General features: G+C 47.4%; 1 protein-coding gene across 1 annotated transcript in view; it reads left to right on the forward strand.

Moving 5' to 3' along the window:
* The first annotated feature begins 1,028 nt into the window (after window positions 1–1,028).
* Window positions 1,029–25,530, forward strand: part of LOC145347962 (retinoic acid receptor RXR-gamma-A-like) — a 191,930-nt gene continuing 167,428 nt past the window's right edge. The window contains exon 1 of the mRNA XM_080195984.1: window positions 1,029–1,220. Within this exon, the coding sequence (XP_080052110.1) occupies window positions 1,193–1,220 (28 nt within the window). The 5' untranslated portion in view covers window positions 1,029–1,192. The remainder of the gene's footprint in view (window positions 1,221–25,530) is intronic.

A 25,530-nucleotide genomic window follows, 5' to 3' on the forward strand; every position in this document is an offset into this window, starting at 1 on the left:
TTCAGTGACCCCTTTCCCTCCCTTCACACACTCAGTAACCCCCCCCGCCCCACACAGTCAGTGACCCCCCTCCCCCTCCCCTCAAACACTCAGTGCCCCCTCCCCCCATGCACACTCGGTGCCCCCACACACACTCGGTGCCCCCTCCCCTCCACACACACACTCGGTGCCCCCACCCCTCCACACACACACTCGGTGCCCCCTACCCCCCCCACACACACACTCGGTGCCCCCTACCCCACACACACACACTCGGTGCCCCCTCCCCTCCACACACACACTCGGTGCCCCCTACCCCCCCCACACACACACACTCGGTGCTACCTCCCACCGCACACACACATTCGGTGCCCCCTCCCCTCCACACACACACACACACACACTCGGTGCCCCCTACCCTCCACACACACACACACTCGGTGCTACCTCCCACCCCACACACACACTCGGTGTCCCCTACCCCACACACACACTCGGTGCCCCCCACCCCCCACACACACTCGGTGCCCCCTCCCCTCCACACACACACACACACACACACACTCGGTGCCCCCTACCCCCTACCCCACACACACACTCGGTGCCCCCTACCCCCTACCCCACACACACACTCGGTGCCCCCCACCCCACACACACACTCGGTGCCCCCTACCCCACACACACTCGGTGTCCCCTACTCCCTACACGTACTCAGTGCCCCCGCCCTCCCCCTCTTCCCCCACACACACACCCGGTGCCCCATCCCCCTCCCCCTCTTCCCCTCCCTCTCCCCCCACACTCTCAGTACCCCTCCCCCCGCAGTGCCCCCTCCCCCCAACACACACACACACACACACACACACACTCAGTGCCCCCTTCCCCCCCCCCCCTCCCGGCACACTCAGTGTCCCGCCCCCCCCGCGCCCACCCCGCACACTCAGTGAACCCCCTCCTCCTCCTCCTCCCTCTCACTCTCCTCCTCTCCCTCCACCCATCCAGCACCCCCCCCCCCCCCCCTCTCAGGGCCCCTCTGTGGCTCGGGCAGCTCACACACCGCAGGCAGCCCTAGTTGGCAGTGTGAGGCTGCCTGCCTGCCTGCCTGGCTGGCCACAGCCCGGGCCCAGGCATCCGGAGCTGGGGCGGCGGAAGGCTATGCCCGCGAGTCCGTGCTGCAGTCCAGCGGGGAAAGGAGCCGGGATTTCACTCGGGCACCATGGATGCCGAGGCCTACCTTCAGCTCAGTGAGTCCGCTTCAGGGTTTCTCTCTCTCGGTGTGAAAACCGGAGCCTTTCCTGCTCTGGAATTTCAGGAATGTCCGAGGTTTGGGTTGGGGGGGTGGGTGGGGGGGGGGGGGGTGTCGGTGCAAACTCTTCAATTGGGACAGAAACACAGCGGCTCCCCCCCCCCCCCCACCCCCACCCGGGAAAAAAAAACACCCTCACCCCCAACTCCTCACCACCCCCCCCCCTCAAAACCTCCAAACTCAACCACCCTCCCGTTCCCCCCCCCAACTACCCCCACTCAACCTCCCCCCCCTCTCCCTGCCACACCCACTCCCCCCCCACCCCTCACACACACACCCCCCATCCCCCCCCCCACACCCCTACCCAACCACCCTGCCACCCTCATCTCCCCACACACCCGCACACACCACACCCCCCGCCCACCATCTTCACCCCACCAAACCCCCATCCCCGCCACCCCCCCCCCACACCCCACACCCCACACTCCAACACCCGCACACCCCCCACCCCCATTGACCCCACACTCCCCCACCCCACCACAACCCAACATCCGCACACAGCCCAACAACCCACCCCGCACACCCCCACGCTGCCCCACCCCACCACACACCCACACACCACACCCCCACACACCACACCACAACCTCCCCTACCCCCCCACTCCCTACCCCCACCACCCCACCCCTAACCCTACCCTACCCCCCCACCCCTAACCCTAACCCCCTCCACCCCAACCCCCCCACCCCCCTACCCCTAACCCCACCCCCCACCCAATCACCCCCTCACCCCCACCACCCCTACCCCCCACCCCTACCCCCCACCCGTACCCCTCTACCCCACCACCCCCTACCCCCTCTACCCCGCCACCCCCTACCCCCTCTACCCCGCCACCCCCTACCCCCTCTACCCCGCCACCCCCCACCCCCTCTACCCCCGCCACCCCCGCCCCCTCCACCCCGCCCCCTCCACCCTGCCACCCCCTGACCCCCTCTACCCCGCCACCCCCTGACCCCCTCTACCCTGCCCCCCCCACCCCACCCGACACCCACACCCCCACCACCACCCCCACACCCCAACCCCCCCCACCCCCACCCCCCACACCCCCACCCCCCACACCCCCAACCTCCAACCCCCCCACCCCCACACCCCCCCCCACACCCCCCCCCCCCACACACACCCCCCCCCCCCCCCCCATTAGATTGTTCCTTAATGTTTCATATTCAAGAGAATGCACACTGCAGCCTGTCCTGTGTAAGCTCTGTGTCTGTGGCTGTTACTTAGTCCCTGGTGAAGGTGAAATGACTGTGACTATGAGGTGATGTTCACAGACAATTGCTTTTTGTGGCTTGTGGGCTGTGGTGAGGTTTCATATCGGCTAGCAGGATCTCTCTATAGCCAGTCATGCCTTTCCAATCGGGCCACTTCTAGCCTGGCCTGTGTCTAGCTTTCGGATAATAGTGCTGGATGTGGGCAGGCAGTAGAAAACAGACGGGTTTCCTCTGCTCGAAGACCTCACAGCATGCAGGTTGCTTGCTGGGCTGCAGCGCTTCACATTCACAGTACCAGAGACCCAGATTCAATTCCGGCCTTGGGTCACTGTCTGTGTGGAGTTTGCAGTTCTTCCCGTGAGTGCATGGGTTTCCTCCGGGTGCTCCGGTTTCCTCCCACAGTACAAAGATGTGCGGGTTAGGTGGATTGGCCATGGAAAATTGACCCTTGTGCCAGGGAGTGTTGGGTAAATATGTGGGGTTATGGGAACAGTGCTTGGGTGGGATTATGGTCGGTGCAGACTTGATGGGCCGAATGGACGACTTCTGCACTGTGAGAATTCTACGATGCTATGGTTCACCATAGCTGAGAGCTCTGGGAGGTCGAGGCCCACTCAGGTAGGTCCTCTGTGGCTATCCCTCATCACCTTATTTCTTCCTCTTTGGCGTCTGCAATCGAAGGTCTACTCTTCACAGTGTCAACAACCAAACTCAATTCAATAATCTGGAATTAAATGTCTAACGGTGACCATGAAACTATCCTTGACTGTCGTAATAACCCATCTGATTCATTAATGTCCTTTAGGGAAGGAAATCTGCCGTCCTTATCCAGTCTGGTCTAGATGTGACTCCAGACCCATAGCAATGTTGTTGGTTTTAAATTGCCTTCTGAAATGGCCGAATGAGACACTCAGTTCAAGGACAGTTAGGGATGGGCAACAAATGCTGGCTCAGCCAGCGATGCCCCACATCCCCTGAATGAATTTTAAAAATTGCAAGGGTTCCAGCTGAGCGCTCCCTCAGCCCTTTGCGTTGGGGAAGGCTACTGAGCCTTATCTCTGGCTTTTGCATCAGGAGATGGTGGGTTCAAATCCCTGTGCAGAAGTTTGAGTGCAGCATCCGGGCTGGTGCCCTCCCAATGCAGTACAGGTTGCTGAGGGAGTGCTGCACTGTCTGAGGTGCCACTGTACACCTGAAATGTTAAACTGACCTCCTGGTCTGACCTTGTGGGCAGATACAGAGGATTGAATGATGTGATTAGAAGAAGAGCAGGAAAGTTGCCCCTACCACAGTGTCCCGGGGGACGAATATTGATGCCTGACAACTGAGGGTAGATTATCCAGTTCTGTATCACATTGCTGTTTGTGGGATCTTGCTGTGTATACATTGGCTGCCACATTTCCTACCTTGCTGCTGCATTTCTAACAGACACCTCATTGCCAGGTGATTGTGAAAGACTGCAGCAATATAAGCACTCAGCCTTCACTCTGACACAAGTTGGTAAAAGAGAAATAGAAGTTGTTTGAAAATAACCCCTCTCGCATCCTTAGAATGTCCCAAAGCACTCCCTAGGCAGTGGAATACTGTCAATGTGTAATCCCTGTTGCAGTGTTTGGAGGGAATGTTTGCAATCAGTAATATTAGGAGTTTTTTAAATATATTTTCGTTCTTGGAATTCAGCTGTTAGCAACATTTGTTGCCCATTGCTAATGCCCTTGAGGGGGTGGTAGTTAGACACCTTTGATTGCCGCAATGTGCAACTCCCAGTGAGGGAGGGATGCCCAGGTTGTGGGCCACACTGAGGGAATGGTGATGTACTGCACTTTAAAGTAGAGTTTGTTAAGGTGAAAAGGAAGCTGCTATTAATTGTGCATGTCGTTGTGTCCTGCAACATCCCCAGGCTGCACTCAGCTACATGGATCACACTGAGTCAGCTACATTACTGTGGGACTGGAGTCACATGCAGGCCAGACCAGAAAGGATGGCAGATTTCCTTCCGGAAAAAGACATTAATGAACCAGGTGGATTTTTACAACAGTCCACGATAGTTTCATGAACATCATTAATTCCAGATTTTTAACTGGATTCAAATTTCACCATCTGTGATGGTGAGATTCGAACCCGGGACTCTGCATTACTAGTTCAGTGGCAATACTGCTGCCTTGGACAAATTAAATGACCAAAGTGTTGCCAATGCAGAACCAAAGAGAAAGTAATGGAACAAATAAAGAAACAACATGATGAGGCTGGAGGAGGAGTGAATAGCAGAACAATGAATGTCCAAATGCACAAATTATGTTTGCTGATGACAGCACTGTAGTGGGGTGGATCTCAAACAATGATGAGACGAAGTACAAGAAAGAGGTAGAGAATCTGATGAACTAGTGCAATGACAATAATCTCTTCCTCAATGTCAGCAAAACGATAGTTATCAACTTCAGGAAGTGTAATGGAGGACATGCCCCTATCTACATCAGTGGGAATGAAGTGGAAATGGTTGAGAGCTTGAAGTTTCCAGATATCCAGATCACTTACAACCTGTTTTGGTCCCTCCATGTCAACACTACAGTTAAGAAAGCCCACCAACACCTCTACTTACTCAGAAGGCTAAGGAAATTTGGCATGTCCGCTACGAATCTCACCAACTTTTATAGATGCACCACAGAAAGCATTCTTTCTGGTTGTATCACAGTTGGTATGGCTCCTGCTCTGTCCAAGACCCCAAGAAACTACAAAAGGTCATGAAAGAAGCCCAGTCAAACCAGCCTCCCCTCCATTGACTCCGTCTACTCTTCCCACTGCCTTGGAAAAGCAGCCAGAATAATCAAGGACCCCATGTACCATAGACATACTCTCTTCTACCTATTTCCAGTGGGAAAAAGATACAAAAGTCTGAGATCACATACCAACCGACTCAAAAATAGCTTCTTTCCTGCTGCCATCAGACTTTTGAATGGACCTATCTTGCATTAAGTTGATCTTTCTCTGCACCCTAGCTATGACTGTAACACTGCATTCTGCACTGTCTCCTTTGCTTCTCTGTGCACATTATGCTTTGTCTGTATAGTGTGCAAGAAACAATACTTCTCACTGTATGCTAATGCATGTGACGGTAGTAACTCAAATCAAATCAAACCAAATGAGAAAAACAGGAGTAAGACTGAAAACTAATGAAAACAAAGTGTGCAAGGAGAAATGTCAGAGCCATCGTGAAATTGTTGAAGTTAGTGTTGAATCTTGAAGGCGGTAAAAGTGCCCAGTTGAAAAATGAGGTGTCGTTCCTCACATTGATATTTCTCTGTAACACCAGTAAGCCATGGACAGAGAACTGAATCTCTCTTGCCCTCAGGATGCAGGGTGGGGCTAGAAGCAGGAGATGGTGGGGAGGGGTGCAGAGGTTGAGCAATGGTGCAGAACCTGGTGCGGTCTGTGGGTTGCCGTGGTGATGTGCGGCCTTTTCTCGCCTGACAACGATCGTCATCAGTTGAGGCCGGTCATGATGTTCATTGAGTCACCGGGTCTCTCCCTCAAACATCTCAGGGGCTCTGCACCAAAACTCAGATGTTAACGCTTCCCACAGCTCTGGATTCACAGTTACATTAAAAAATAAGCTTAGACTGCATAACCCTGCTGGCAGTTTACATAATTATTTGAAAGAAATGGAACAATTTGCCCATGCTCCTTGCCCCAGCTCTTCGTACCTCACCCAAATTCAGATTCTTATTCTTGGGACGTGGAAACTGTTGAAGATCCACTCACCCAGCCCGTCACTCTGAGAGGGTGATGTTGGGTCTTCGTTCTGAGCCACTTCCAATGGGTTTGATATAACTGAGTGTCCTGCCAGACCGATTCAGGCATGGTGGTATAGACTGAAGTCACCTATAAGTTTGATTGGGTGAGCCTAGCAGATTACTAAACCAATGGGGTTTTACAATAATCTGATAGGGTGGTGGGGCTGGATTTTACATAAACTGCCCACTGGCGTCAAGGGTGAGGTCACATAAATAGGTTGGGTAGCCAGCTTACCACCTCTGCCTATCCCTGATCCGGTCCCTGTAATACACTAACTAGGTGGGCAGGTACCAAAATCAGCAACCCATCATCCATATTTAACTGATTAAGGTCAACGCACACAGACATATACACATATCCTTGTACACACTCACATACACCCACACCCACATCCTTGCACACATTCACACATACACAAACTCAAATATACACACGTGAACGTACACAAAGACACAACACACGCCGACTCACATATATACACAATACTTGCACACAGATATATACAAAAGCATACATACACACACGTATACACACATCACATGTGCGTGCGTGTGCACACACACATATACTTTCATGCACTCACGCCCATCACACATACCCACACACACACACACCCATATAAACTCTCATGTATATATACACATCACACTCACACATATGTATATGCACTCACAAACATTCTCATGCACTCACTGTACCCACATGCATTTACATGCACTCGCACACACACCCACATGTACCACACATATTTACACTGACGTGAACTCATAGGCACCCACAGACTCTCATGCATATACACACATCATACGCAAGCATACACAACTCATACATGCCCACCAACAAACCCACACTGTCACATGCACCAATGCACTCTCATGCATTCACACGCAACCATACAATCCAACACACCCACATGCAATTACATATACACAGCTCCTGTGAGTTTTTATTTGGTCCAACACACATTCATGTTGATAGGAAGGATTGGTGACATCTGCAGTGAACAATCAATTCTGGAGAATCTCCTGCTGTCCCTCTGAGTCACTGAATGCCTGGTCCTGAGACCGAAACACTTAAGTGACTTCTGAGCAGTAACTGAGAGGAGGAATAGGGGGGTGGTGAGGGTTGGAATAAAGAGAAGGAGGGGAAGATGTTGTCATGTCTTCCTCATAGCCCCTGCCGAAGATCCTCACTATGATCTCCATTGCTGACCTTTGTCTACTAGCAGTCAGATTTCACGATAACTCCTGTTGTATCGTTGCCAGACATGATAATCTCAATGATGTGCATCGCGATACTGGTATCTTGAGACACTTAAAGTGGGCGTTATTAAACAAAAATATCTCCGAGCAGCATACAAAGGTATTGGGTCAAATGGTCAAAAGCCTGGTCTAAAAAATAAAGGATTAAGGAGTGTCCCAGAGTGATATAGAGATGGAGAGAGTTAGGGAGGGGATTCTTGGGACCCAGGCAGCTGAAGGCATGGCCACCAATGGTGGAATCATTATTATCAGCACTGCTCAAGAGACCGGAATAAGGGCAACACAGATATCTTCAAGGGATGTGGAGCTGGAGAACATTCCAGAGATAGAGAGAGGGAGGAATGGTGGCAAGACCACAGAGAGAACTGAGAACAAGGATGAGAATTTTCAAATGGTGGTGCTGGTGGTCAGTGAGCACAGGACAAGAGAGCGACCCCTGGCATCAGTCATGTGATGACGTAACCGAACTCGGTGATAGAGGTTGGGGGTGTAGGGGACAGGGGAGGTGGTGGCACAGGGAAATGGAACAGATGGAAGCCAACCTCTCTAGAATTCACTTTCTTCTAACACCGCCACCCTCCACCTCCCGGCTGCATCCCACAACTCCACAAATGAAGTCCTCAGCTGCAGCGGCTCCAGAGATCCCATCTCAGCTCACACATGAAGGGCTACTGTGGTGCAATACCCCCTGCAGTTGAATAGTCTCTCCCCCTACCCGCTTTCTGGCTCACATGCAGAAAGTCCCAGCTGGCATGTGAAGTGAGATCACTTGGGTGAGGCATGAGAGGGTTGTCCCTTCTGTAAAAACGTCAAAAGGATGCTGAGAGTGGGGAAGGGGTGGTGAAATAGAAATTAAAGTAAAATAATCCCCAATTCGTTTGAAATGAAAACCATAGATGTTGAGTTAGTGGATAATCGTACGGAGAGCAGAAAGAGGCAGAGGAGGTTGAAAGGGGAGTGATCCCAGTGGTGATGGAATTCACTTGTGTGTAAAGAAACTAGGGTTGTTCTCCTTCAAGCAGAGATGGTTATGCAGAGATTGAAATGACCTGTTCAAAAGCAGGGAGAAACTGTTCCCAGCAGGCCATAAAGAGTACAAGTAGGCCATTCAGCCCATTGAGTTGGCTCTGCCATTCAGTGAGATTGTGACTGATCTGATATGATCTCAACTCCAATTTCCTGCCTCGTCCCAATAACCCTTGATTCCCAAAGGACACAAACTTAAGATAAAAGAAGGGGAGGTGAATAGTGGAGAATCTATTGCTGTGTGCGTAGAGGCATTTTGATGTGGAATGCGCTCTCTGACAGGGCAGTGGAAGTAGATTTTTCCACAATAACTCAAGAGGGAAGTGAAAATGCGGGGGGAAATTTGTCGGATTGTGGTGAGGGGAAAACCAGTTGAAAAGATTTCAAGTTCCAGTGAGAATCAGCAATACTGGCACCAGTAATACTGGAGCTCTGTTCTAAGATACACAGGACCAGTTTGGACAAGTTGTACTGCAGGCTGGGGCAGTGGGACTAAATGAATAGTGCTTACAAAGAGCTAGCATAGGCAGGCTTGGCTGAGTGGCCCCCTGCACTGTTTGAACACTTCCTTCACATTTGAAATGTAACAGGACCAGGAAGGGTTTCAGAGTGGAGATTTTGCCTGCGTCCTGCGCTGAATGGACAGCGAAACACTTTATCAGTCACCATGTTCGGCAAGTGGAGTATTTGTCTTCTGCCTGAGGCTGGATTTGACACAGAAACATAGATACTAAGAGCAGGAGTAGGCCATTTGGCCCTTCGAGCCTGCTCCGCCATTCAGTAAGAACATGACCGATCTTCTATCTCAGTGCCATATTCTCCCTTTCTCTCCACATCTCTTGATGCCATTAAAATTTTTTTAAAAATCTATTGCTTTCTTGAATACATTCAGTGACTTGGCCTCCACAACTTTCCATGGCAGAGAATTCCACAGGTTCACCACCCTCTGAGTCAAGAAATCTTTCCTTATCTCAGTGCTAAATGAACTACCCCGTATCCTGAGACTGTGTCCCCTATTTTAGATTCTCCATGATGTGGAGATACCAGCGTTGGACTGGATAAACACAGTAAGAAGTCTCACAACACCAGGTTAAAGTCCAACAGGCTTATTTGGTAGCACAAGCCACTAGCTTTTGGAGTGCTGCTCCTTCATCAGGTGAGTGGGAGTTCTGTTCACAAACAGGGCATATAAAGACACAAACTCAATTTACAAAATAATGGTTGGAGTGCGAGTCTCTACAGGTAATCAAGTCTTAAAGGTACAGACAGTGTGAGTGGAGAGAGGGTTAAGCACAGGTCAAAGAGCATTGTCTCCAGCCAGGACAGTTAGTGAGATTTTGCAAGCCCAGGCAAGTCGTGGGGGTTACAGATAGTGTGACATGAACCCAGGATCCCGGTTGAGGCTGCCGTCATGTGTGCGGAACTCGGCTATCAGTTTCTGCTCAGCGACTCTTGCGTTGTCGTGTGTCATGAAGTTTGGAGAACACTTACCTGAGGATCAGAGGCTGAATGCCCGTGCCTGCCCGTGAATGCCCAACAGGAAGAGAACAGTCTTGCCTGGTGATTGTCACGCGGTGTTCATTCATCCACTGACGCAGCGTCTGCATGGTCTCCCCAATGTACCATGCTTCGGGACATTCTTGAAAATCAAAAAAATGAAATTGAAGTTCTCAGCCGAGGGCTCAATTTCTGCGCCACCACCAAGATAGATTCCATCAGTCTTGCAGCAGACACAGGAATTCATCAGGTGACTGTGGCTGCGGAAGTTCTTCCACGAGCCCTAAGAGACAAAGAGTGAACTCAATGAGACAGCCAATGAACCGGAACAGCCGTCAGAGAGATCCACAGTGCGGCAACCGAAGAGGGAAGAGTTGAATTGGACTCCTCTCGAAGGCCGCGGCCCTCGACTTGTCATGTATGCCCAAGCCATCAGGAGGTGCGTCAATACCAGATTCATCAGCCGCACTCACAAGACAGCCCCGACCATCACCCAAGCACAACACAACATCATCCGCACTCTCAAGACTAACCGCAATATTGTCGTCAAACCAGCAGATAAAGGAGGGGCCATTGTCATACTGAATAGAACAGATTACTGCAAAGAAGTGTACTGACAACTGAACAACGAGGAACACTACAGACAATTACCCGCAGATCCGACCACCCCTCCATTCCCACTCTAACCCCATCTACCCCTCTCTAATCCCACTCGAACCCATCCCATTCTAAGCCCATCCTCATTTTAACCCCACCCCATCCCCACTCTAACCCCACCCCCACTCTAACTCCACCCCCACTCTTACCACACCCATCCCCATTCTAACTTTGTCCACTGCAATAACTCCATCCACTGATTGAATCCAATCCTTTGCTATGCTCACCTATAACTTGTACCAATAGGGAGGCCACTTGACCTTGGTGTCAGAGGTAGTTACTATCCCTGGACCAACATCACATCAAGAATGAGAGCCTTCCACAGAGACAATGGTAAAATACTGCAGATGATGGAAACCTCAATTAAATACAGAAAATGCTGGAAGTACTCATTGGGTCAGGTAACAACTGTGGAGAAAGAAACAGTCTGTGATCTTTTATCAGAATTTCCAGATAATGGGACCTAGCAGTAAAGAACTCCTTCCCCCATAACATCCCCCTTCCCCCACTGCCACATCATCTCTGTCAATGTAAGCACCATAGCAACAGAGCCAGAAAAACCTGTTTGGGTTTGCCCAGCTGCTGCTCTGAGGTAATTTGTGTGATGTTCAGAGAGGTGGGCAAAAAAACTCCGAACTTGCCTTAAAGGGCAAACAGCGAATATAAGGATTCCAACCACCTAAATCTCCAGTCCAATATTTAATCATGGATCCATTTCCTTCTTTTGTCCCCTCTCCGTTTGGAATAAATCAGTCACTTCAATTATCAGAAGGATGGGTGAATGATGCTTTTTCTGGGTTACAAACTCATCTTTCCTGAATCCTCAGGAAATGTTTGATCATTGAAGGTTTTTGGAGAATGAAACTTTTCACCAAAGGGGAGCCAACAGAAAAGAGACCACTACAGCTGTTAAGGGAAAATTGGCTAAATATGTGAACCGTTGGAAGATATTGGATATGCAAGAAAGTGGGCAGTGTGATGTGAAGTTCTTGGGAAGAAACAATAAGGTTCAGCAAAATGCTTTCAGAATCAGAACTGTATCCACTGTTAAAACATGGATTCCTTTATTCTCCTTCTAGACCCCTTCTGCTGCTACGTAGGTATTGTAACCTTAAATGGACAAAATGCACAATGCAATTTTCAAAACACTACATCCCTGTCTTTGGTAAAGAGAGGCATGGCATATTTCAATGGTTTGTTTCCAAAAGTGTGAACAATACACTTAATCATTTCTTCAACTTCACCAGGAGCACTATAATATATTCTAACTTTTGAATGAATTTTATCCTGGCCATATACAATGATTTGTTCATCAACTGAAAGTGGCTTGCTTTGTAACATAATCACTCAAGTATGGCGGATGCTTTGTCTCATGAGTAAGATATTGTCTGACATTAGCTGTTGTCTCATTTAGCCTGTGTTCTTCATTTGAGATGTCAGTGTCTGAATCAGATTCAGTTTTAATGAGTGATATTTTAAATGCTTTGATGTATGATTGTGATGAATTGCTGACTGTGCTGAACAGTGATCGCTGATCCTTTCATGTTGGTTAGAGTAAATGACTGGCTGTCTTTGCGAGTTGTGTGTTCTCCAACATAGCTTCTATGTTTCATGAACACTTCACTTCCTGGCATGAACTTTTTCATGTTTTGCTCTGCACTTACTCTCATTCAACCCTCCTGTTCTTGCTGGCTCCCACATAGCTGTTTATATTGATCTCCATGGGAATAACTCAGACATATTGAGCAGAACACTGATTTGACATTGGGATTGCCTGACACGGCAATCACTGATTGATTTTATGTTCTGCATGGGGTCAATTCCTGGGATTCATGCCTTTTCCCAAAGGCAGTGTTTAATTTTGACAATTCTCTGGTGATCTTTCTGTGCTGTATCGACACCACCTTCCCTCAATTATGGTGGAGTGACAACACAGGTGGTGCGTAACACAACGTTAGTTGTGATTGCAACAGGGAGCTCATTCCAAACGTTATGAAGACTGTGTAGTGTATGAGTAGTTTTAATTGTAGATGCTCTCTATGATGTCTTTCCAGGTTTGTGATTGCAATGCTTCATTTTGTTCTGTTTCCTCCCTGATGTCAGCAAGCGTTAATGTCTTTGGCACTGCATTTAGGTGTGTGGTTAAGGTTGTTTGGTAACCCTTTCCTTCTGACTAGTAGGATTCACTGTCGGCAACAGGTGTGTGAAAGGTAGTCCTCTGTATTGAGCTTGTATGACCAAAACTCAACATGGGACTCAAAGGGGGGAGTTTTCCCATCCTACCCACCACGGGAATCATAGCGGGCGGTGGGAGGACCATGCAAAAGTCTGTTGACCTCGTGGGGTTTTCCGGTTTTGGGGATAAGTGAGGCTGGAAAATCCCTGCCATTCTCTTGTTTGAGTCTCCAATATTCTATTTGAATATCTCGTTTACTGTTTATGCTGTTGAACGACTGGCCTATGATCAGTTCTGACTTCAAGTTCACTTCTATACAAGTAGAGATGAAGGTGTAAGATACCCCATGAACTTCTCTCTCTGTTGGTGAATAACATTGCTCTCTCAGCATTAGCAATCTGCTTGTGAATGATGGGTTAGCTGCTTTTTATCTTTCTTCATATAAACCAGTGGACTAGCATCCAATAGCATCCACGGCTAGCTGGATGGCTTTCTCAGGGTTAAAACAGGCATTTGTGCAACTTGCTGACAACTTTGACCTGGTGTACAACCTGTTTGTGTGATTGAGCCCACTCCCTATTATTGGTTGCTTTTACTATGTCGCTTAGTAATGAGGCCAGGAATGAAGCCACAACAGTATACAGTTATTCCTAGCTTACTCCAGACTTCCTGTATCTTTGTAGGATCCACAGAGTTTGTGATAGTTTCAGGTTTCCAAGAATCAGGTGACATTCCTTCACCGCCAAACAGGTAACTGAATGATTAAGTTCTGCTTTCATCAAACAGGTGTCATGGATTTGCCTGGTAACAACCGCACCCAGAATTAACCAAGCAAATGATGGGCTGTAATCTACCTAGCAACAAGGGAGAATCTGACCGATGACTGTGATAGCCCACATTCAAACAGGCTGATGAGATGCATCAATTTCCCAGTAATAAGATTGGCAGACATCTAGATAAGATCAAATGGCCATCTTATCAGGAAGCAGCTTACTGAGATGGCTGAGGGATCAGGGATAGCACACAGATGCTAATTTTCAAGAGTCGGTGAAGTAGGAGAGACAGAAAACGCAATATACAGTGAGCAGAATCAAAAGGAACAAGCAGACTAATTGTCAACTCCTGCAGAAGCAGAGAGCCAGTTTAACGTGTCCCTGGAGCGGCCAGTTTAACGTGTCCCTGGAGAGGCCAGTTTAACGTGTCCCTGGAACGGCCAGGGTAACAACTAACAGCAAGCCAGCTAATAGCAGAGGTCTATATAAAACCTGACAACTAGATTAATGCAGGAATCTTCGTAAAGGCAGTTTAAACATCTTGGCTGAATCAGGCAAAAATACTTCCCAGACTAGATCATTCTCCTGGTATTGTGTGGTAACTACAAGATGGATTTGACTTATACATTTGTTTGAGGTGGACGGTGTTTTGGGAACAGGGAAGTCTTACTGAGTTCAGGAATCATAGATACAGTTTGCAACAAGGGATAATATTGAGATAAAACTGTGTATGTGTATTACTCCAGGGTTTATGCTCTTATAGAATGATAGACCTGTCCGTGTGTATTTGTCTTTTCTTTCATTTGATAAAAGAATCATAGCATTCCTACAGTGCAGAGAAGGAGGCCATTTGGCCCATCCAGCCTGTACTGACAACAGGCCCTATCCCCTTAATCCCACGTAGTTACTGTGCTAATTCCCCTGACACTAAGGGGCAATTTAGCATGGTCGATCAACCTAATCTGCACATCTTTGGACTGTGGGAGGAAACGGGAGCACCCGGAGGAAACCCAGGGAGAACGTGCAAACTCCAGACCGACAGTGACTCGAGGCCAGAATTGAACTTGGGTCTTTGGAGCTGTGACGCAGCAGTGCTAACCACTGCACCACCTTGCCGCCTAATAGTCTTTAGTAATTTTTACACTACGACTGGTCTGCTTATTCTCATGGGTAGTTTCACGTGACTTCTCACACCATTTAAAAACATTATATACCACGCTGATCAGGTGTCTCGCGTTGAGACATTCTCGCTGATAACATCAGCATGGTTCATGACACAGGCTTTGTTGAAGGTGAGGCTACACTCTTAAAGATATTGCAGGCATGCATAGAGGCGTGTCTCAAGTTTACTTTCTGATGACAATATCTTCTGTGGTATTCAGCATGCCTTTAAGTGCTTCAATGCGGAGTGAATCATAGGCTGAAATACCTCAGCTGCTGAACTGATTCTAAAGCTGAGCCTCTTGTACCGCAGACACCCAGTGAACATAGAAAATACTGTGAGATACTTTGATTCTTGTGCAAGCTGGATTTGATTTGAATTGAGGTCAAGGTTGGTGACTTTCTCTATGATATTGTTGAATGTTATTGTCAGGTGTCTTTCTTGTTCTCTGGCTTGGCTTGGGGGCCACATATCTTTGCAGCTTCTAACCTTCTCCTCCCTCATGGATTTCCTTACAAATTATATGAGTACGGTTGGAGGGATCAGCTCATCCCCAAATTTTTCAGTATTGTCAAGGTCCAGTAGGTGCTGGCGTCGTTTCCTAGTCTACATCTCGACATGAAATGATGTTTGTCACTGTTGATATGTGAGTGAGAGGCCACATTCAGTTTGTATGTACCGTCTTTCAGTTTGCCCATCCCAGCAAACTGGTCAACATACAGTTCAAGAATGCTGTTGACATGTATTGAAATTACCTATATGAAGGTAATCATGTGCAGATCTGTTGCGGTGTGAAAACTGACATTCTCCAGATATTGCAAAGGGTGAAGCATTTGTTGTAAGAGTGCCTTTCTGTTTCAAAACTCCTGAGATCTTTCAGTGGTTTGTCTCGGACAATTTTTATATTCCCTGGTTTGCAGAGATTGCTGCGCACTTTGTCTCCTGTGACATCGACTAAACATAGTTAGAGAATCACCTGTAGTGGTTCCATAGAATCGTAGAATCCCTACAGTGCAGAAGGAGGCCATTTGGCCCATCAAGTCTGCACCGACCACAATCCCACCCAGATCCCTATTCCCGTAACTCCACACATTTACCCTGTTAATCCCCTGACATTGGGTCAATTTAGCATGGCCAATCAACCTAACCCACACATCTTTTGACTGTGGGAGGAAACTGGAGGAGACCCACACAGACATGGGGAGAACATGCAAACTCCACACAAACAGTGACCCAAGGCCGGAATTGAACCCGGGCCTGTAGTGCTGTGAGACATTAGTGCTAACCACTGTGCCACCATGCAACCTCGTCCTCTTCCAGGACCGTTACCTCTGCTGTCTCTCCAAGAGCTTTCCTTGGCCCCTCCTATTTCTCACTGACACACTGTCCACCCCTCATTGACATTTCTCTGAAAGCACAGGGTTAATTTTTACAGAGGACATCCAGTTCTACCACACCACCGCCCGCTCTCAGTCCTGCCACTAAAAATTGTCTGCTTGCCCTGGATGAGCACAAAGTTCCTGCACTTAATTAGCTTGTAGCAAATGAAATCCTTTTGGAGTCACTGTTGTAGTGCAAAAAATGCTGCAGTCGATTTTTGCACGGAAAGCTCCCATAAACTGCAGCCTGATAAGGGCCAGATTATCTGGAGTTGAACAAGGATGACATTTTGGTCAGTGACCTGGGAGAGATCGCCAGCTCTCCATCAAATAGCAGGGGCTATTTTAACGGGATCTTTTATATCTGCCTGAAAGGGCCAAACTTTAGCAAGTCATCTGAAAAAAATGATATTGAGATTTCCTCAGTATCGCACCAAAGTGCCAGCTTGGATCCTGTGTTCAATTCTCAGCAGTGGTAAGGCAGGAAAATAAATATCAGATAGATGCGAATTCCCAGTGAAGAGAGGCTATCAGATTATCAATCGGACGCCAGCATTAACCCACTAATGATTTTAGCAATTCCTCTTTAATTAAAGACAAAGATTTCAGCCACTTATTGCTGTAATGTGCCCAGTGTGTGCAATTGAATCGTTTTAATGAACTTCCCACAGCAGCCTCTGTCTCCATCGAAGAGTCTCTCATGTCCCACACGGCACATAAAACATAGTCAATGTGTGTGGTAGGATGTCACATCAGTGAAGTGGGCGTGCAGTGAATGTATTCTCAGCTCTAAAAGAACTGCACACAAATGGATGTCTTTAACAAGCCTTGTGCCACCCACAGCTCGAGTCAGACAAGGATATGATGGAACTGGGAAACTACATATCCTGCCCTGTTCAAAATATCAACAGTATGTCAAATTCTACTGGAAACAGATTCCCCAAAAATCAACAAGAGAAATGCGATGCAGGAGCCAGGGGAGGGAGTGGGGGTAATGGGGAGGGGGTGACCCAGAAGAATAAAGCACTCCAAACATCCTCAAAGATTAGATGGAGTGATTATTCAAACTGTGATTGGATCGTGTGATTACTCTCACTATAATTGGACCACGTGATTATTCATTCTGTGATTGGATCGAAAGTCTTTGACAAGGTGCTGCATAGGAAACTGTTTAAATCAGTTAACTGCCCATAGTGTTAAGGGTAAGATCCTGGCATGGATAGGAGGTTTGGTTGACTGTCAGAAGGCAAAGAGTGGGGATAAAGGGACGTTTCTCAGGATGGTGACTAGTGGTGTGCCTCAGGGGTCAGTGCTGGGACCACAAGATTTCACAGTATACATTAATGATTTGGAGGATGGAACTGTTACTCGGTTTGCAGATGATACAAAGATATGTAGAGGGACAGGTAGTATTGAGGAACCAGAGGGGCTGCAGAAGGCCTTGGACAGATTAGGAGAGTGGGCAAAGAAATGACAGATGGAATACAATGTGGAAAAGTGTGAGGTTATGCATTTTGGAAGGAGGAATGGAGACATAGACTATTCTCTAAATGAGAAAATGCTTGGGAAATCAGAAACGCAAAGGGACTTGGGAGTTATTGTTTAAGATTCTCTTAAGGTTAACGTGCAGGTTCAGTCAGTAGTTAGGACGGCAAATGCAATATTAGTATTCATGTTGAGTGGGCTAGACTACAAGAGCAGGGATGCACTTCTGAGGCTGTATAAAGCTCTAATCAGATCCATTTGGAGTATTATGAGCAGTTTTAGGATGTGCTGGCCTTGGAAAGGGTCCAGAGGAGGTTCACAAGAATGATGCCTGGAATAAAGAGCTTGTTGTATGAGGAACGGTTGAGACTCTGGGCCTGTACTCATTGGAGTTTAGAAGGATGAGGAGGGATCTTATTGAAACTTACAGGATACTGCAATGCTGAGTGGACGTGGGAGGGTGTTTCCACTAGTAGGAAAAAGTAGAACCAGAGGGCACAGCCTCAAGTTAAAGGGATGATCCTTTAAAACGGAGATAAGAAGGAATTTCTTCAGCCAGAGAGTGTTGAGTCTGTGGAAGTCTTTGCCTCAGAAGACTGTGGAGGCCAGGTCACTGAATGTCTTTAAGACAGAGATAGATAGGTTCTTGATGGATAAGGAGATCAGGGGTTATGGGGAAAAGGCAGGAGAATGGGGATGAGAAAAAAATCAGCTATGATTGAATGGCGGAGCAGGCGCAGTGGGCCAATTCTGCTCTTATGTCTTATGGTCTTATGGACGGTATGGTTGCACTCACCGTGATTGGACCGTGTGATTACATGCACACTATGATTGGACCGTGTGATTACACACACATTGTGGTTGGACTGTGTGATTACATGCATGCTGTGATTGGACTGTGTGATTACACGCATGCTGTGATTGGACCGTGTGCTTTTATTGCTCACCCTTAATTGCCCTTCAGAAGGTGGTGGTGAGCCGCCTTCTTACACTGCTGCAGTCCATGTGGTGTAGATACACCCACAGTGCCGTCAGGGATGGAATTACAGGAATTTGACCCAGCAACAGTGATGTAATGACGATATATTTCCAAATCAGGATGGTTAATGACTTGGAGGGGAACCTCCAGGATGTGGTGTTCCCCAGGTGTCTGCTGCTGTTGTCCTCGATGGTAGTATTCCTGGATTTGGAAGGGCTGTTTGAAGAATCTTGTTGAGTTCCTGCCATACACGTTGTATTTGATACACATGGCTCTCACTTTTTGTTGGTGGTGGAGGGATTGAATGTGTGTGGAAGGGCTAGCAATCAGTTGGCTGCTTTGTTCTGAATGCTGTTGGAGCTGCACTCATCCAGGCAAATGGAGAATATTCCATTACACTCCTGACTTGTGCCCTGTAGATGGTGGGTGGGGTGGGTGGGGCTGGTGGGTGGGGTGGTGGGGTGGGGGGGGCTGGTGGGTTGGGGGTTGGGTGGGTGGTGGGGGGGGTGGTGGTTGGGTGGGTGGGGGGGGTGGTGGTTGGGGGGGTGGTGGTTGGGTGTGGTGGGTGGGTGGGTGGTGGTGGGGGGGGTGGTGGTGGGGGGGTGCGGGGGGGTGGTGGGGGTGGGGGGGTGGGGGGGGTGGGGGGTGGGGTTGGGGGTGGTGGGGGGTGGGGGGGTAGGGGGTGGTTGGGGGGGTGGTGGTGGGGAGGGGGGGTGGGGGGGTGGGGTGGGTCGGGGGGGTTGTGGGTGGGGTGGTGGAGGGGGTGGGGGGTGGTGGTGGGGGGGGTGGTGGGGTGGTGGGTGGGTGGAGGGGTGGGGGAGGGGTGGTGGGAGGGGGGTGGGGGGGTTGTGGGGGGGGGGGGCCGCCCGGGGGGGAAACCCATGCAGACTTGGAGAGAATGTGCAAATCCCACACAGTGACCCAAGCTGGGAATTGAACCTAGGTGTCTAACACTGTGAGGCAGCAGTGCTAAGCACTGTGCTGCACTAATATGTTTGAGGAAAGCCTCCAAGGCAAATAATACACAATGATGGTCAGATATCGAGAAACACAGAAGAACAAAGGGAATTTCATTGTATGTCTTATCTACAGATCTCTGTGAAAGTGGTTTGACAGTTAGTTAAGATGTTCAGGAGAGAACACAGGGATACTTGCTGTTGTGAAACATGCTAGGATACAGCTGGGATACTTTGTGTCACTCTGTACACCGCTCAATCAGAAAGATGTGATTACACCAGAGAGGATACAGAAGAGATATAAGAGTGTGTTGCCTGGACTAGTTTTCAGGAAAGGCTACGGTTGTTTTCTACGGTACAGAAGAGGCTGAGGGGAGACCTCATCGAAGTGTACAAAATTATAAGGGTTCCCGATAAAATGAACAGAAACCCTGCGGACATAGATTTAATGTGAGAGATGGCAGGTTTAGAGAGGCTCAGGGGGAAATATTGTCACCTAAACTGTTCTACGCGGCGTCTGTGTACGGGGTGTTCTACGCGGCGTCTGTGTACGGGGTGTTCTACGCGGCGTCTGTGTACGGGGTGTTCTACGCGGCGTCTGTGTACGGGGTGTTCTACGCGGCGTCTGTGTACGGGGTGTTCTACGCGGCGTCTGTGTACGGGGTGTTCTACGCGGCGTCTGTGTACGGGGTGTTCTACGCGGCGTCTGTGTACGGGGTGTTCTACGCGGCGTCTGTGTACGGGGTGTTCTACGCGGCGTCTGTGTACGGGGTGTTCTACGCGGCGTCTGTGTACGGGGTGTTCTACGCGGCGTCTGTGTACGGGGTGTTCTACGCGGCGTCTGTGTACGGGGTGTTCTACGCGGCGTCTGTGTACGGGGTGTTCTACGCGGCGTCTGTGTACGGGGTGTTCTACGCGGCGTCTGTGTACGGGGTGTTCTACGCGGCGTCTGTGTACGGGGTGTTCTACGCGGCCTCTGTGTACGGGGTGTTCTACGCGGCCTCTGTGTACGGAGTGTTCTACGCGGCCTCTGTGTACGGAGTGTTCTACGTGGCCTCTGTGTACGGAACGCTCTCCGCGGCCTCTGTGTACGGAACGCTCTCCGCGGCCTCTGTGTACGGAACGCTCTCCGCGGCCTCTGTGTACGGAACGCTCTCCGCGGCCTCTGTGTACAGAGCACTCTGTGCAACCACCATACAGTTGCAGTTTTCCATAAAAAGAAAAAAGATGCGGTTTGCACACAAATGTTCAAACTAACAACAACAGATTTACTGAAGAAGCTGTTATAGCTAGAGTCATAATCTAGACACAGTACTGTGCACCATTAATCATTATACACAGTGAATAAAAAAGCCAATCAGGAGGACTTCTTTTCCTCTTTGGTTGTACGCAATGTTCTGGAATATGGTAGGCCTTCATCCTAGAAGTTTAATTTGGAATTTCTTCTCTTGGAACTAATTCTGCATCATTCTCATGTGGCATAATAGCAAAGACAATCATTAGGCAACGAGTGAGTCCCCTACCATAGTATTCACAACATTAGGGACTAGAGGAGTTGGTGGTACTTGAAATGACTCTGAGAAATAATTTTGAGATGATTGCTCAGCATGGGTCATCAAACTAGATCACTTTGGTTTGAACTGTATAAGAAATAGGACCTGTTTTTTGCTAAAACTATGGCTAATATCCATTTCTTACTCGTGACAAATTTAGGCACTAATAGTTAATCTCCTTGTCGAAACGAGCATTGTTATGCCCTCACTTCTTGTCCATCAACTTAAGATTGTTGTTGACCTCTGCTATCTCTGATGTTCCTGGAGGTAATAACAAATCAAACATAGTTCTCAACTTTCTCTTTCAGAGTAGTAATGCAGGTGAACTTTGGGTAGTCACATGAGTAGTGTTTCTATAAGATGCCAAAAAGCTATTCACATGACGTAATAATGAACCTTGCTCTCCTGAAACTTTTAAAGAATATTTCAAGGGTTGAATGAATCTTTCAGCTAATCCATTGGTTGATGAATGATAAGGTGTGGATTTTATACACTGAATACCATTTACTTTAAGATAATTCCAAAACTCTTGTGAAGTAAACTGTGAACCATTATCATTAATAATCTGTTCCAGTTTACCAAATCTTGCAAAAGATTTGTCAAAATTTCAATGATTTGTTCAGTTGTAGTGATCTCATGTTGACAACCTCTGACCACTTTGTGCATTAATTATGACTAAAAGCATATAACCCTCAAACGGACCAGCAAAATCTGCATGCAATTGTTGCCGTGGCATTTTAGGCAACTCCCAAGGGTGTAGTGGAGACAACAGTGGCTTATGTCTTATTCGTGCATAGGATTGACACTGTCCCACTTTCTCTTCACTCTGAGCAGCCAGACCTGGCCACCAAAAATAACTAGGTGTCAACTCCTTCATCCAGACTATACTGGAATATCACTCATGTAATTGTTCAAGAGCCCTTCTATGCAGGCTAGGAGGAATGGTCAATCCCCACAATAGACACCCACCTTGGATGGTCAACTCAAGCTTTCTTGACACATATGGTTTACAATCAGATGTGTACAATAAATTCCAGCTACCGTTCCTTTCAATACCAGATCTACCACCTTCCCCATTATGGGATCATTTCTGGGATGTCCCTGAACTTGAGAAGCTGTCTAAGGCAAATTATCTATGAGTGAAAAATAAAGAATGTTAGCAAAAGTAGTAGGTGGTATCTGCTCAATAGGTAAAGTTAAGTGTGATAATGCATCAGCATTAGCATGGCATTCTGATTAACAATACTTTATATCGTAGGAGTGTGCAGAAAAGATTAGTGACCATCTTTGCAATTGGCTAGAAAATTACGATGGTACATCTTTATACAGCCCAAAAATGGTAGTTAAGGGTTGATGATTAGTCAATAATGTGAAATGGCAATCATATAAATAATTATGAAATATTTAGATGCTGGAAATTATATTCTAGCTGAGCATAGTTAGATTCAGCATTAGTCAGTGTACATGAAGAAAAAACTATTGATTGTTTGTCTCCCGAAAGTAAAATTTGAAAAACTGCTGCACCTGATCCATAAGGTGAAGCACCACAAGCATGCAGTAATAATAACTCCTGATTAAAATGAACGAATACTTCAGATTTCTGCAAAGAATCTTTGACATCCTTGTATTCTTTCTCACATCCTGTTGTCCAGTCCCATTACTGTTTCACACACACTGAATTATGCAGTAGCTTCAGTAACATAGCTAAGTTAGGAACAAATTTGTCATTATAAATTACAAATCTCAGAAAGGACCTCAGTTGCATTACATTTGTTGGATGTGGTGCTTCTCAAATGGCATCCACCTTTTAAGGTACTTAACTATGAATAATGCAACCTAAATACTGGGCTGATATCTGGAAAAATTCACACTTTTCTTTCTTGATATGCAGACCATGTGCTTAAAGATGTTTCACTGTTGCTTCCAAATTATTCAAATGCTCTGTTCATTAGACCCTGTAATTAGAATTTCATCCAGGTAACATTGTACACCAGAGAGACCACTTAAAATCTGCTCCATCAACCTTTGGAACAGGGTTGGTGTGAACGTTATTCCAAAAGGTAATCTTTTATAACAAAAAAGATCTTTATGAGTAACAATGATAAGCAATGATTAAGATTCAGTGGCTACATGCATCTTTAAATATGCATGTGAAAGATCAATTCAATGCTGAATTTCTGCAACCCGATAACTCAACAAACAAGCCTTCAATTAAAGTAAGTGAAGTTGTTTTAAAACCAAGGCAAAAATGAACTGAACCATCTGGTTTCATGACAGGTGCAATGAGGTAGCTTAGTCACTCCTTGTAACCACTTCTAACACCCCAGTGTTAACAGGTTGTACTAATTCTTCATTGACCTTGGGATGAATTTCATTGGGCACCTCTTTTGCGTTGAGACTTTTGGGTTGACTATTAGGCTTAATCTTGAGTTTCACTTGAATTCCCTCCATTGAGCCTTGTGTCTCTTCAAATACGCTTTTGTATTTATCTAGAAGATGTTTTAGCATGGACTAGTCTGTTGACAGCACTTTAAATAAGCTTTATCTTCTCCAACCATGATCTCCCAAATAGAGCTGTAAAATTACCATGAACCACAAGGAGAAGCAACTCCGCGGCTTGTCCACTCAACTTTACGGTGGGCATGCTGTAACCTTTTAATGGATTGATTTCTTCCACGTATGTTCTTACAATCCCATCAGCTGGTTTTAATGGAAGATGCTTCAGCTTTTTTTGGTATGTAGTCTCAGGAATTAAAGCTACATCAGCACTAATAGGTTGTTCACTTAACTTCGGAATCACCCAGAATATATGTGATCCACCCTATATGCATAAGATGTTCAGCTGGAGCTGTTCAGCATATTTCTGGACATTGTCTTCTTCACAGTCATAGGGCCGAATTCTCCAGCCTCCCAACCATGTGTTTCCTGCAGGGGGGAGATGGCGTGTTTTTTTTTGTTTGTGGGACATGGTTGCTGCTGGCTGGCCAGCATTTATTGCCCATTCCCAGTTGACCTTGAGAAGGTGGTGTTGAGCTGCTTTTTTGAATTGCTGCACTCTATGTGCTGTGGGTTGACCCATAACGTCTTTAGGGAGGGAATTCCAGGATTTTGATCCAGGAACTGTGAAGGAATAGCGATATATTTCGAAGTTAGGATGGTTAGTGGCTTGGCGGGGAAGTTGCGGGTAATTGTGTTCCCATGTATCTGTTGCCCTTGTCCTTCCACATGGGAATGCTCGTGGGTTTGGAAGGCGCTGTTTAAGGATCTTTGGTGAATTGCTACAGTGCATCTTGTACATAGTACACACTGCTGCTATTGAGCGTTGGTGGCGGAGAGAGTGGGTATTTGTGGACGTGGTGCCAATAAAGCAGGCTGCTTTGTCCTGGATGGGATCAAACTTCTTGAGCACTCATCCAGGCAAGCGGAGAGTATTCCTTCACAGTCCTGACTTGTGCCTTGTAGATGGTGGTCAGGCTTTAGGGAGTCAAGAGGTGAGTTACTTGCCACGGTATTCTTAGCCTCTGACCTGCTCTTGTAGCCTCTGTGTTCGTGTGATGAGTCCAGTTGAGTTCCTGATTAATAGTAACCCCAAGGATGTTGACAGTGGTGGAATCAGTGATGGTAACACCATTGAATGTCAAAGGGCAGTGGTCAGAGTGTCCTTTATTGGTGATGGTCATTGCCTGGCATTTATATGGCGCGAATGTTACATGCCACTTGTCAGCCCAAGGATTCTCTGGTCCTGCCGCTGTCAATGGGAATTCCCACTGACGTCACTCCATACTGGTGGGAAAACTGTGGGTGAGGGGGTGTACTGCTGATGGGACCAGAGAACCCTGCCTGCATGAATGGCAGGAGAATTCCAGCCGTAATTCTTTCATGTTGTAAACTCTTTTTGTAGAATGCAACTTGTTCTTCTTGGAAGTACCCATATTTTTATTCTAAATATTCTTCCGAAGGGAAGCCCAACAAGCTTTTGCATTGTAGCCCATTTTGCCTCAATTTTTCCATTGGCTATCCCTGCTCCAATATTCACTTGCTGAATGGCTAAGTTTGACACATCTTTGACATGCTTGTTGCTGTTTTGACTTCTTGTGGGCAGTTCACAACTTGTGGATCTTCGTTCCTGCACCAAATTGTGAAGCCAATTCAACACTGTGATTTCTATTGCTGCCTTTAAAATCAAAGCATGTTCAATAAGCAGTCTTCATTTTGAAGACCACAAACTAGACAACCTCAAAGAGTATCATCTAATGACTCTCCAAACTCACAATGTGTGCCAATCTTTTTAAGGTTGCCACAAATTGAGCATGTTTTCACCTTCTACTTGATTCCTTAGGTT

Source organism: Carcharhinus amblyrhynchos, chromosome 9 (assembly GCF_965287045.1).
Source record: "Carcharhinus amblyrhynchos chromosome 9, sCarAmb.v2.hapA, whole genome shotgun sequence".
NCBI classification, from domain to species: Eukaryota; Metazoa; Chordata; class Chondrichthyes; order Carcharhiniformes; family Carcharhinidae; genus Carcharhinus; species Carcharhinus amblyrhynchos.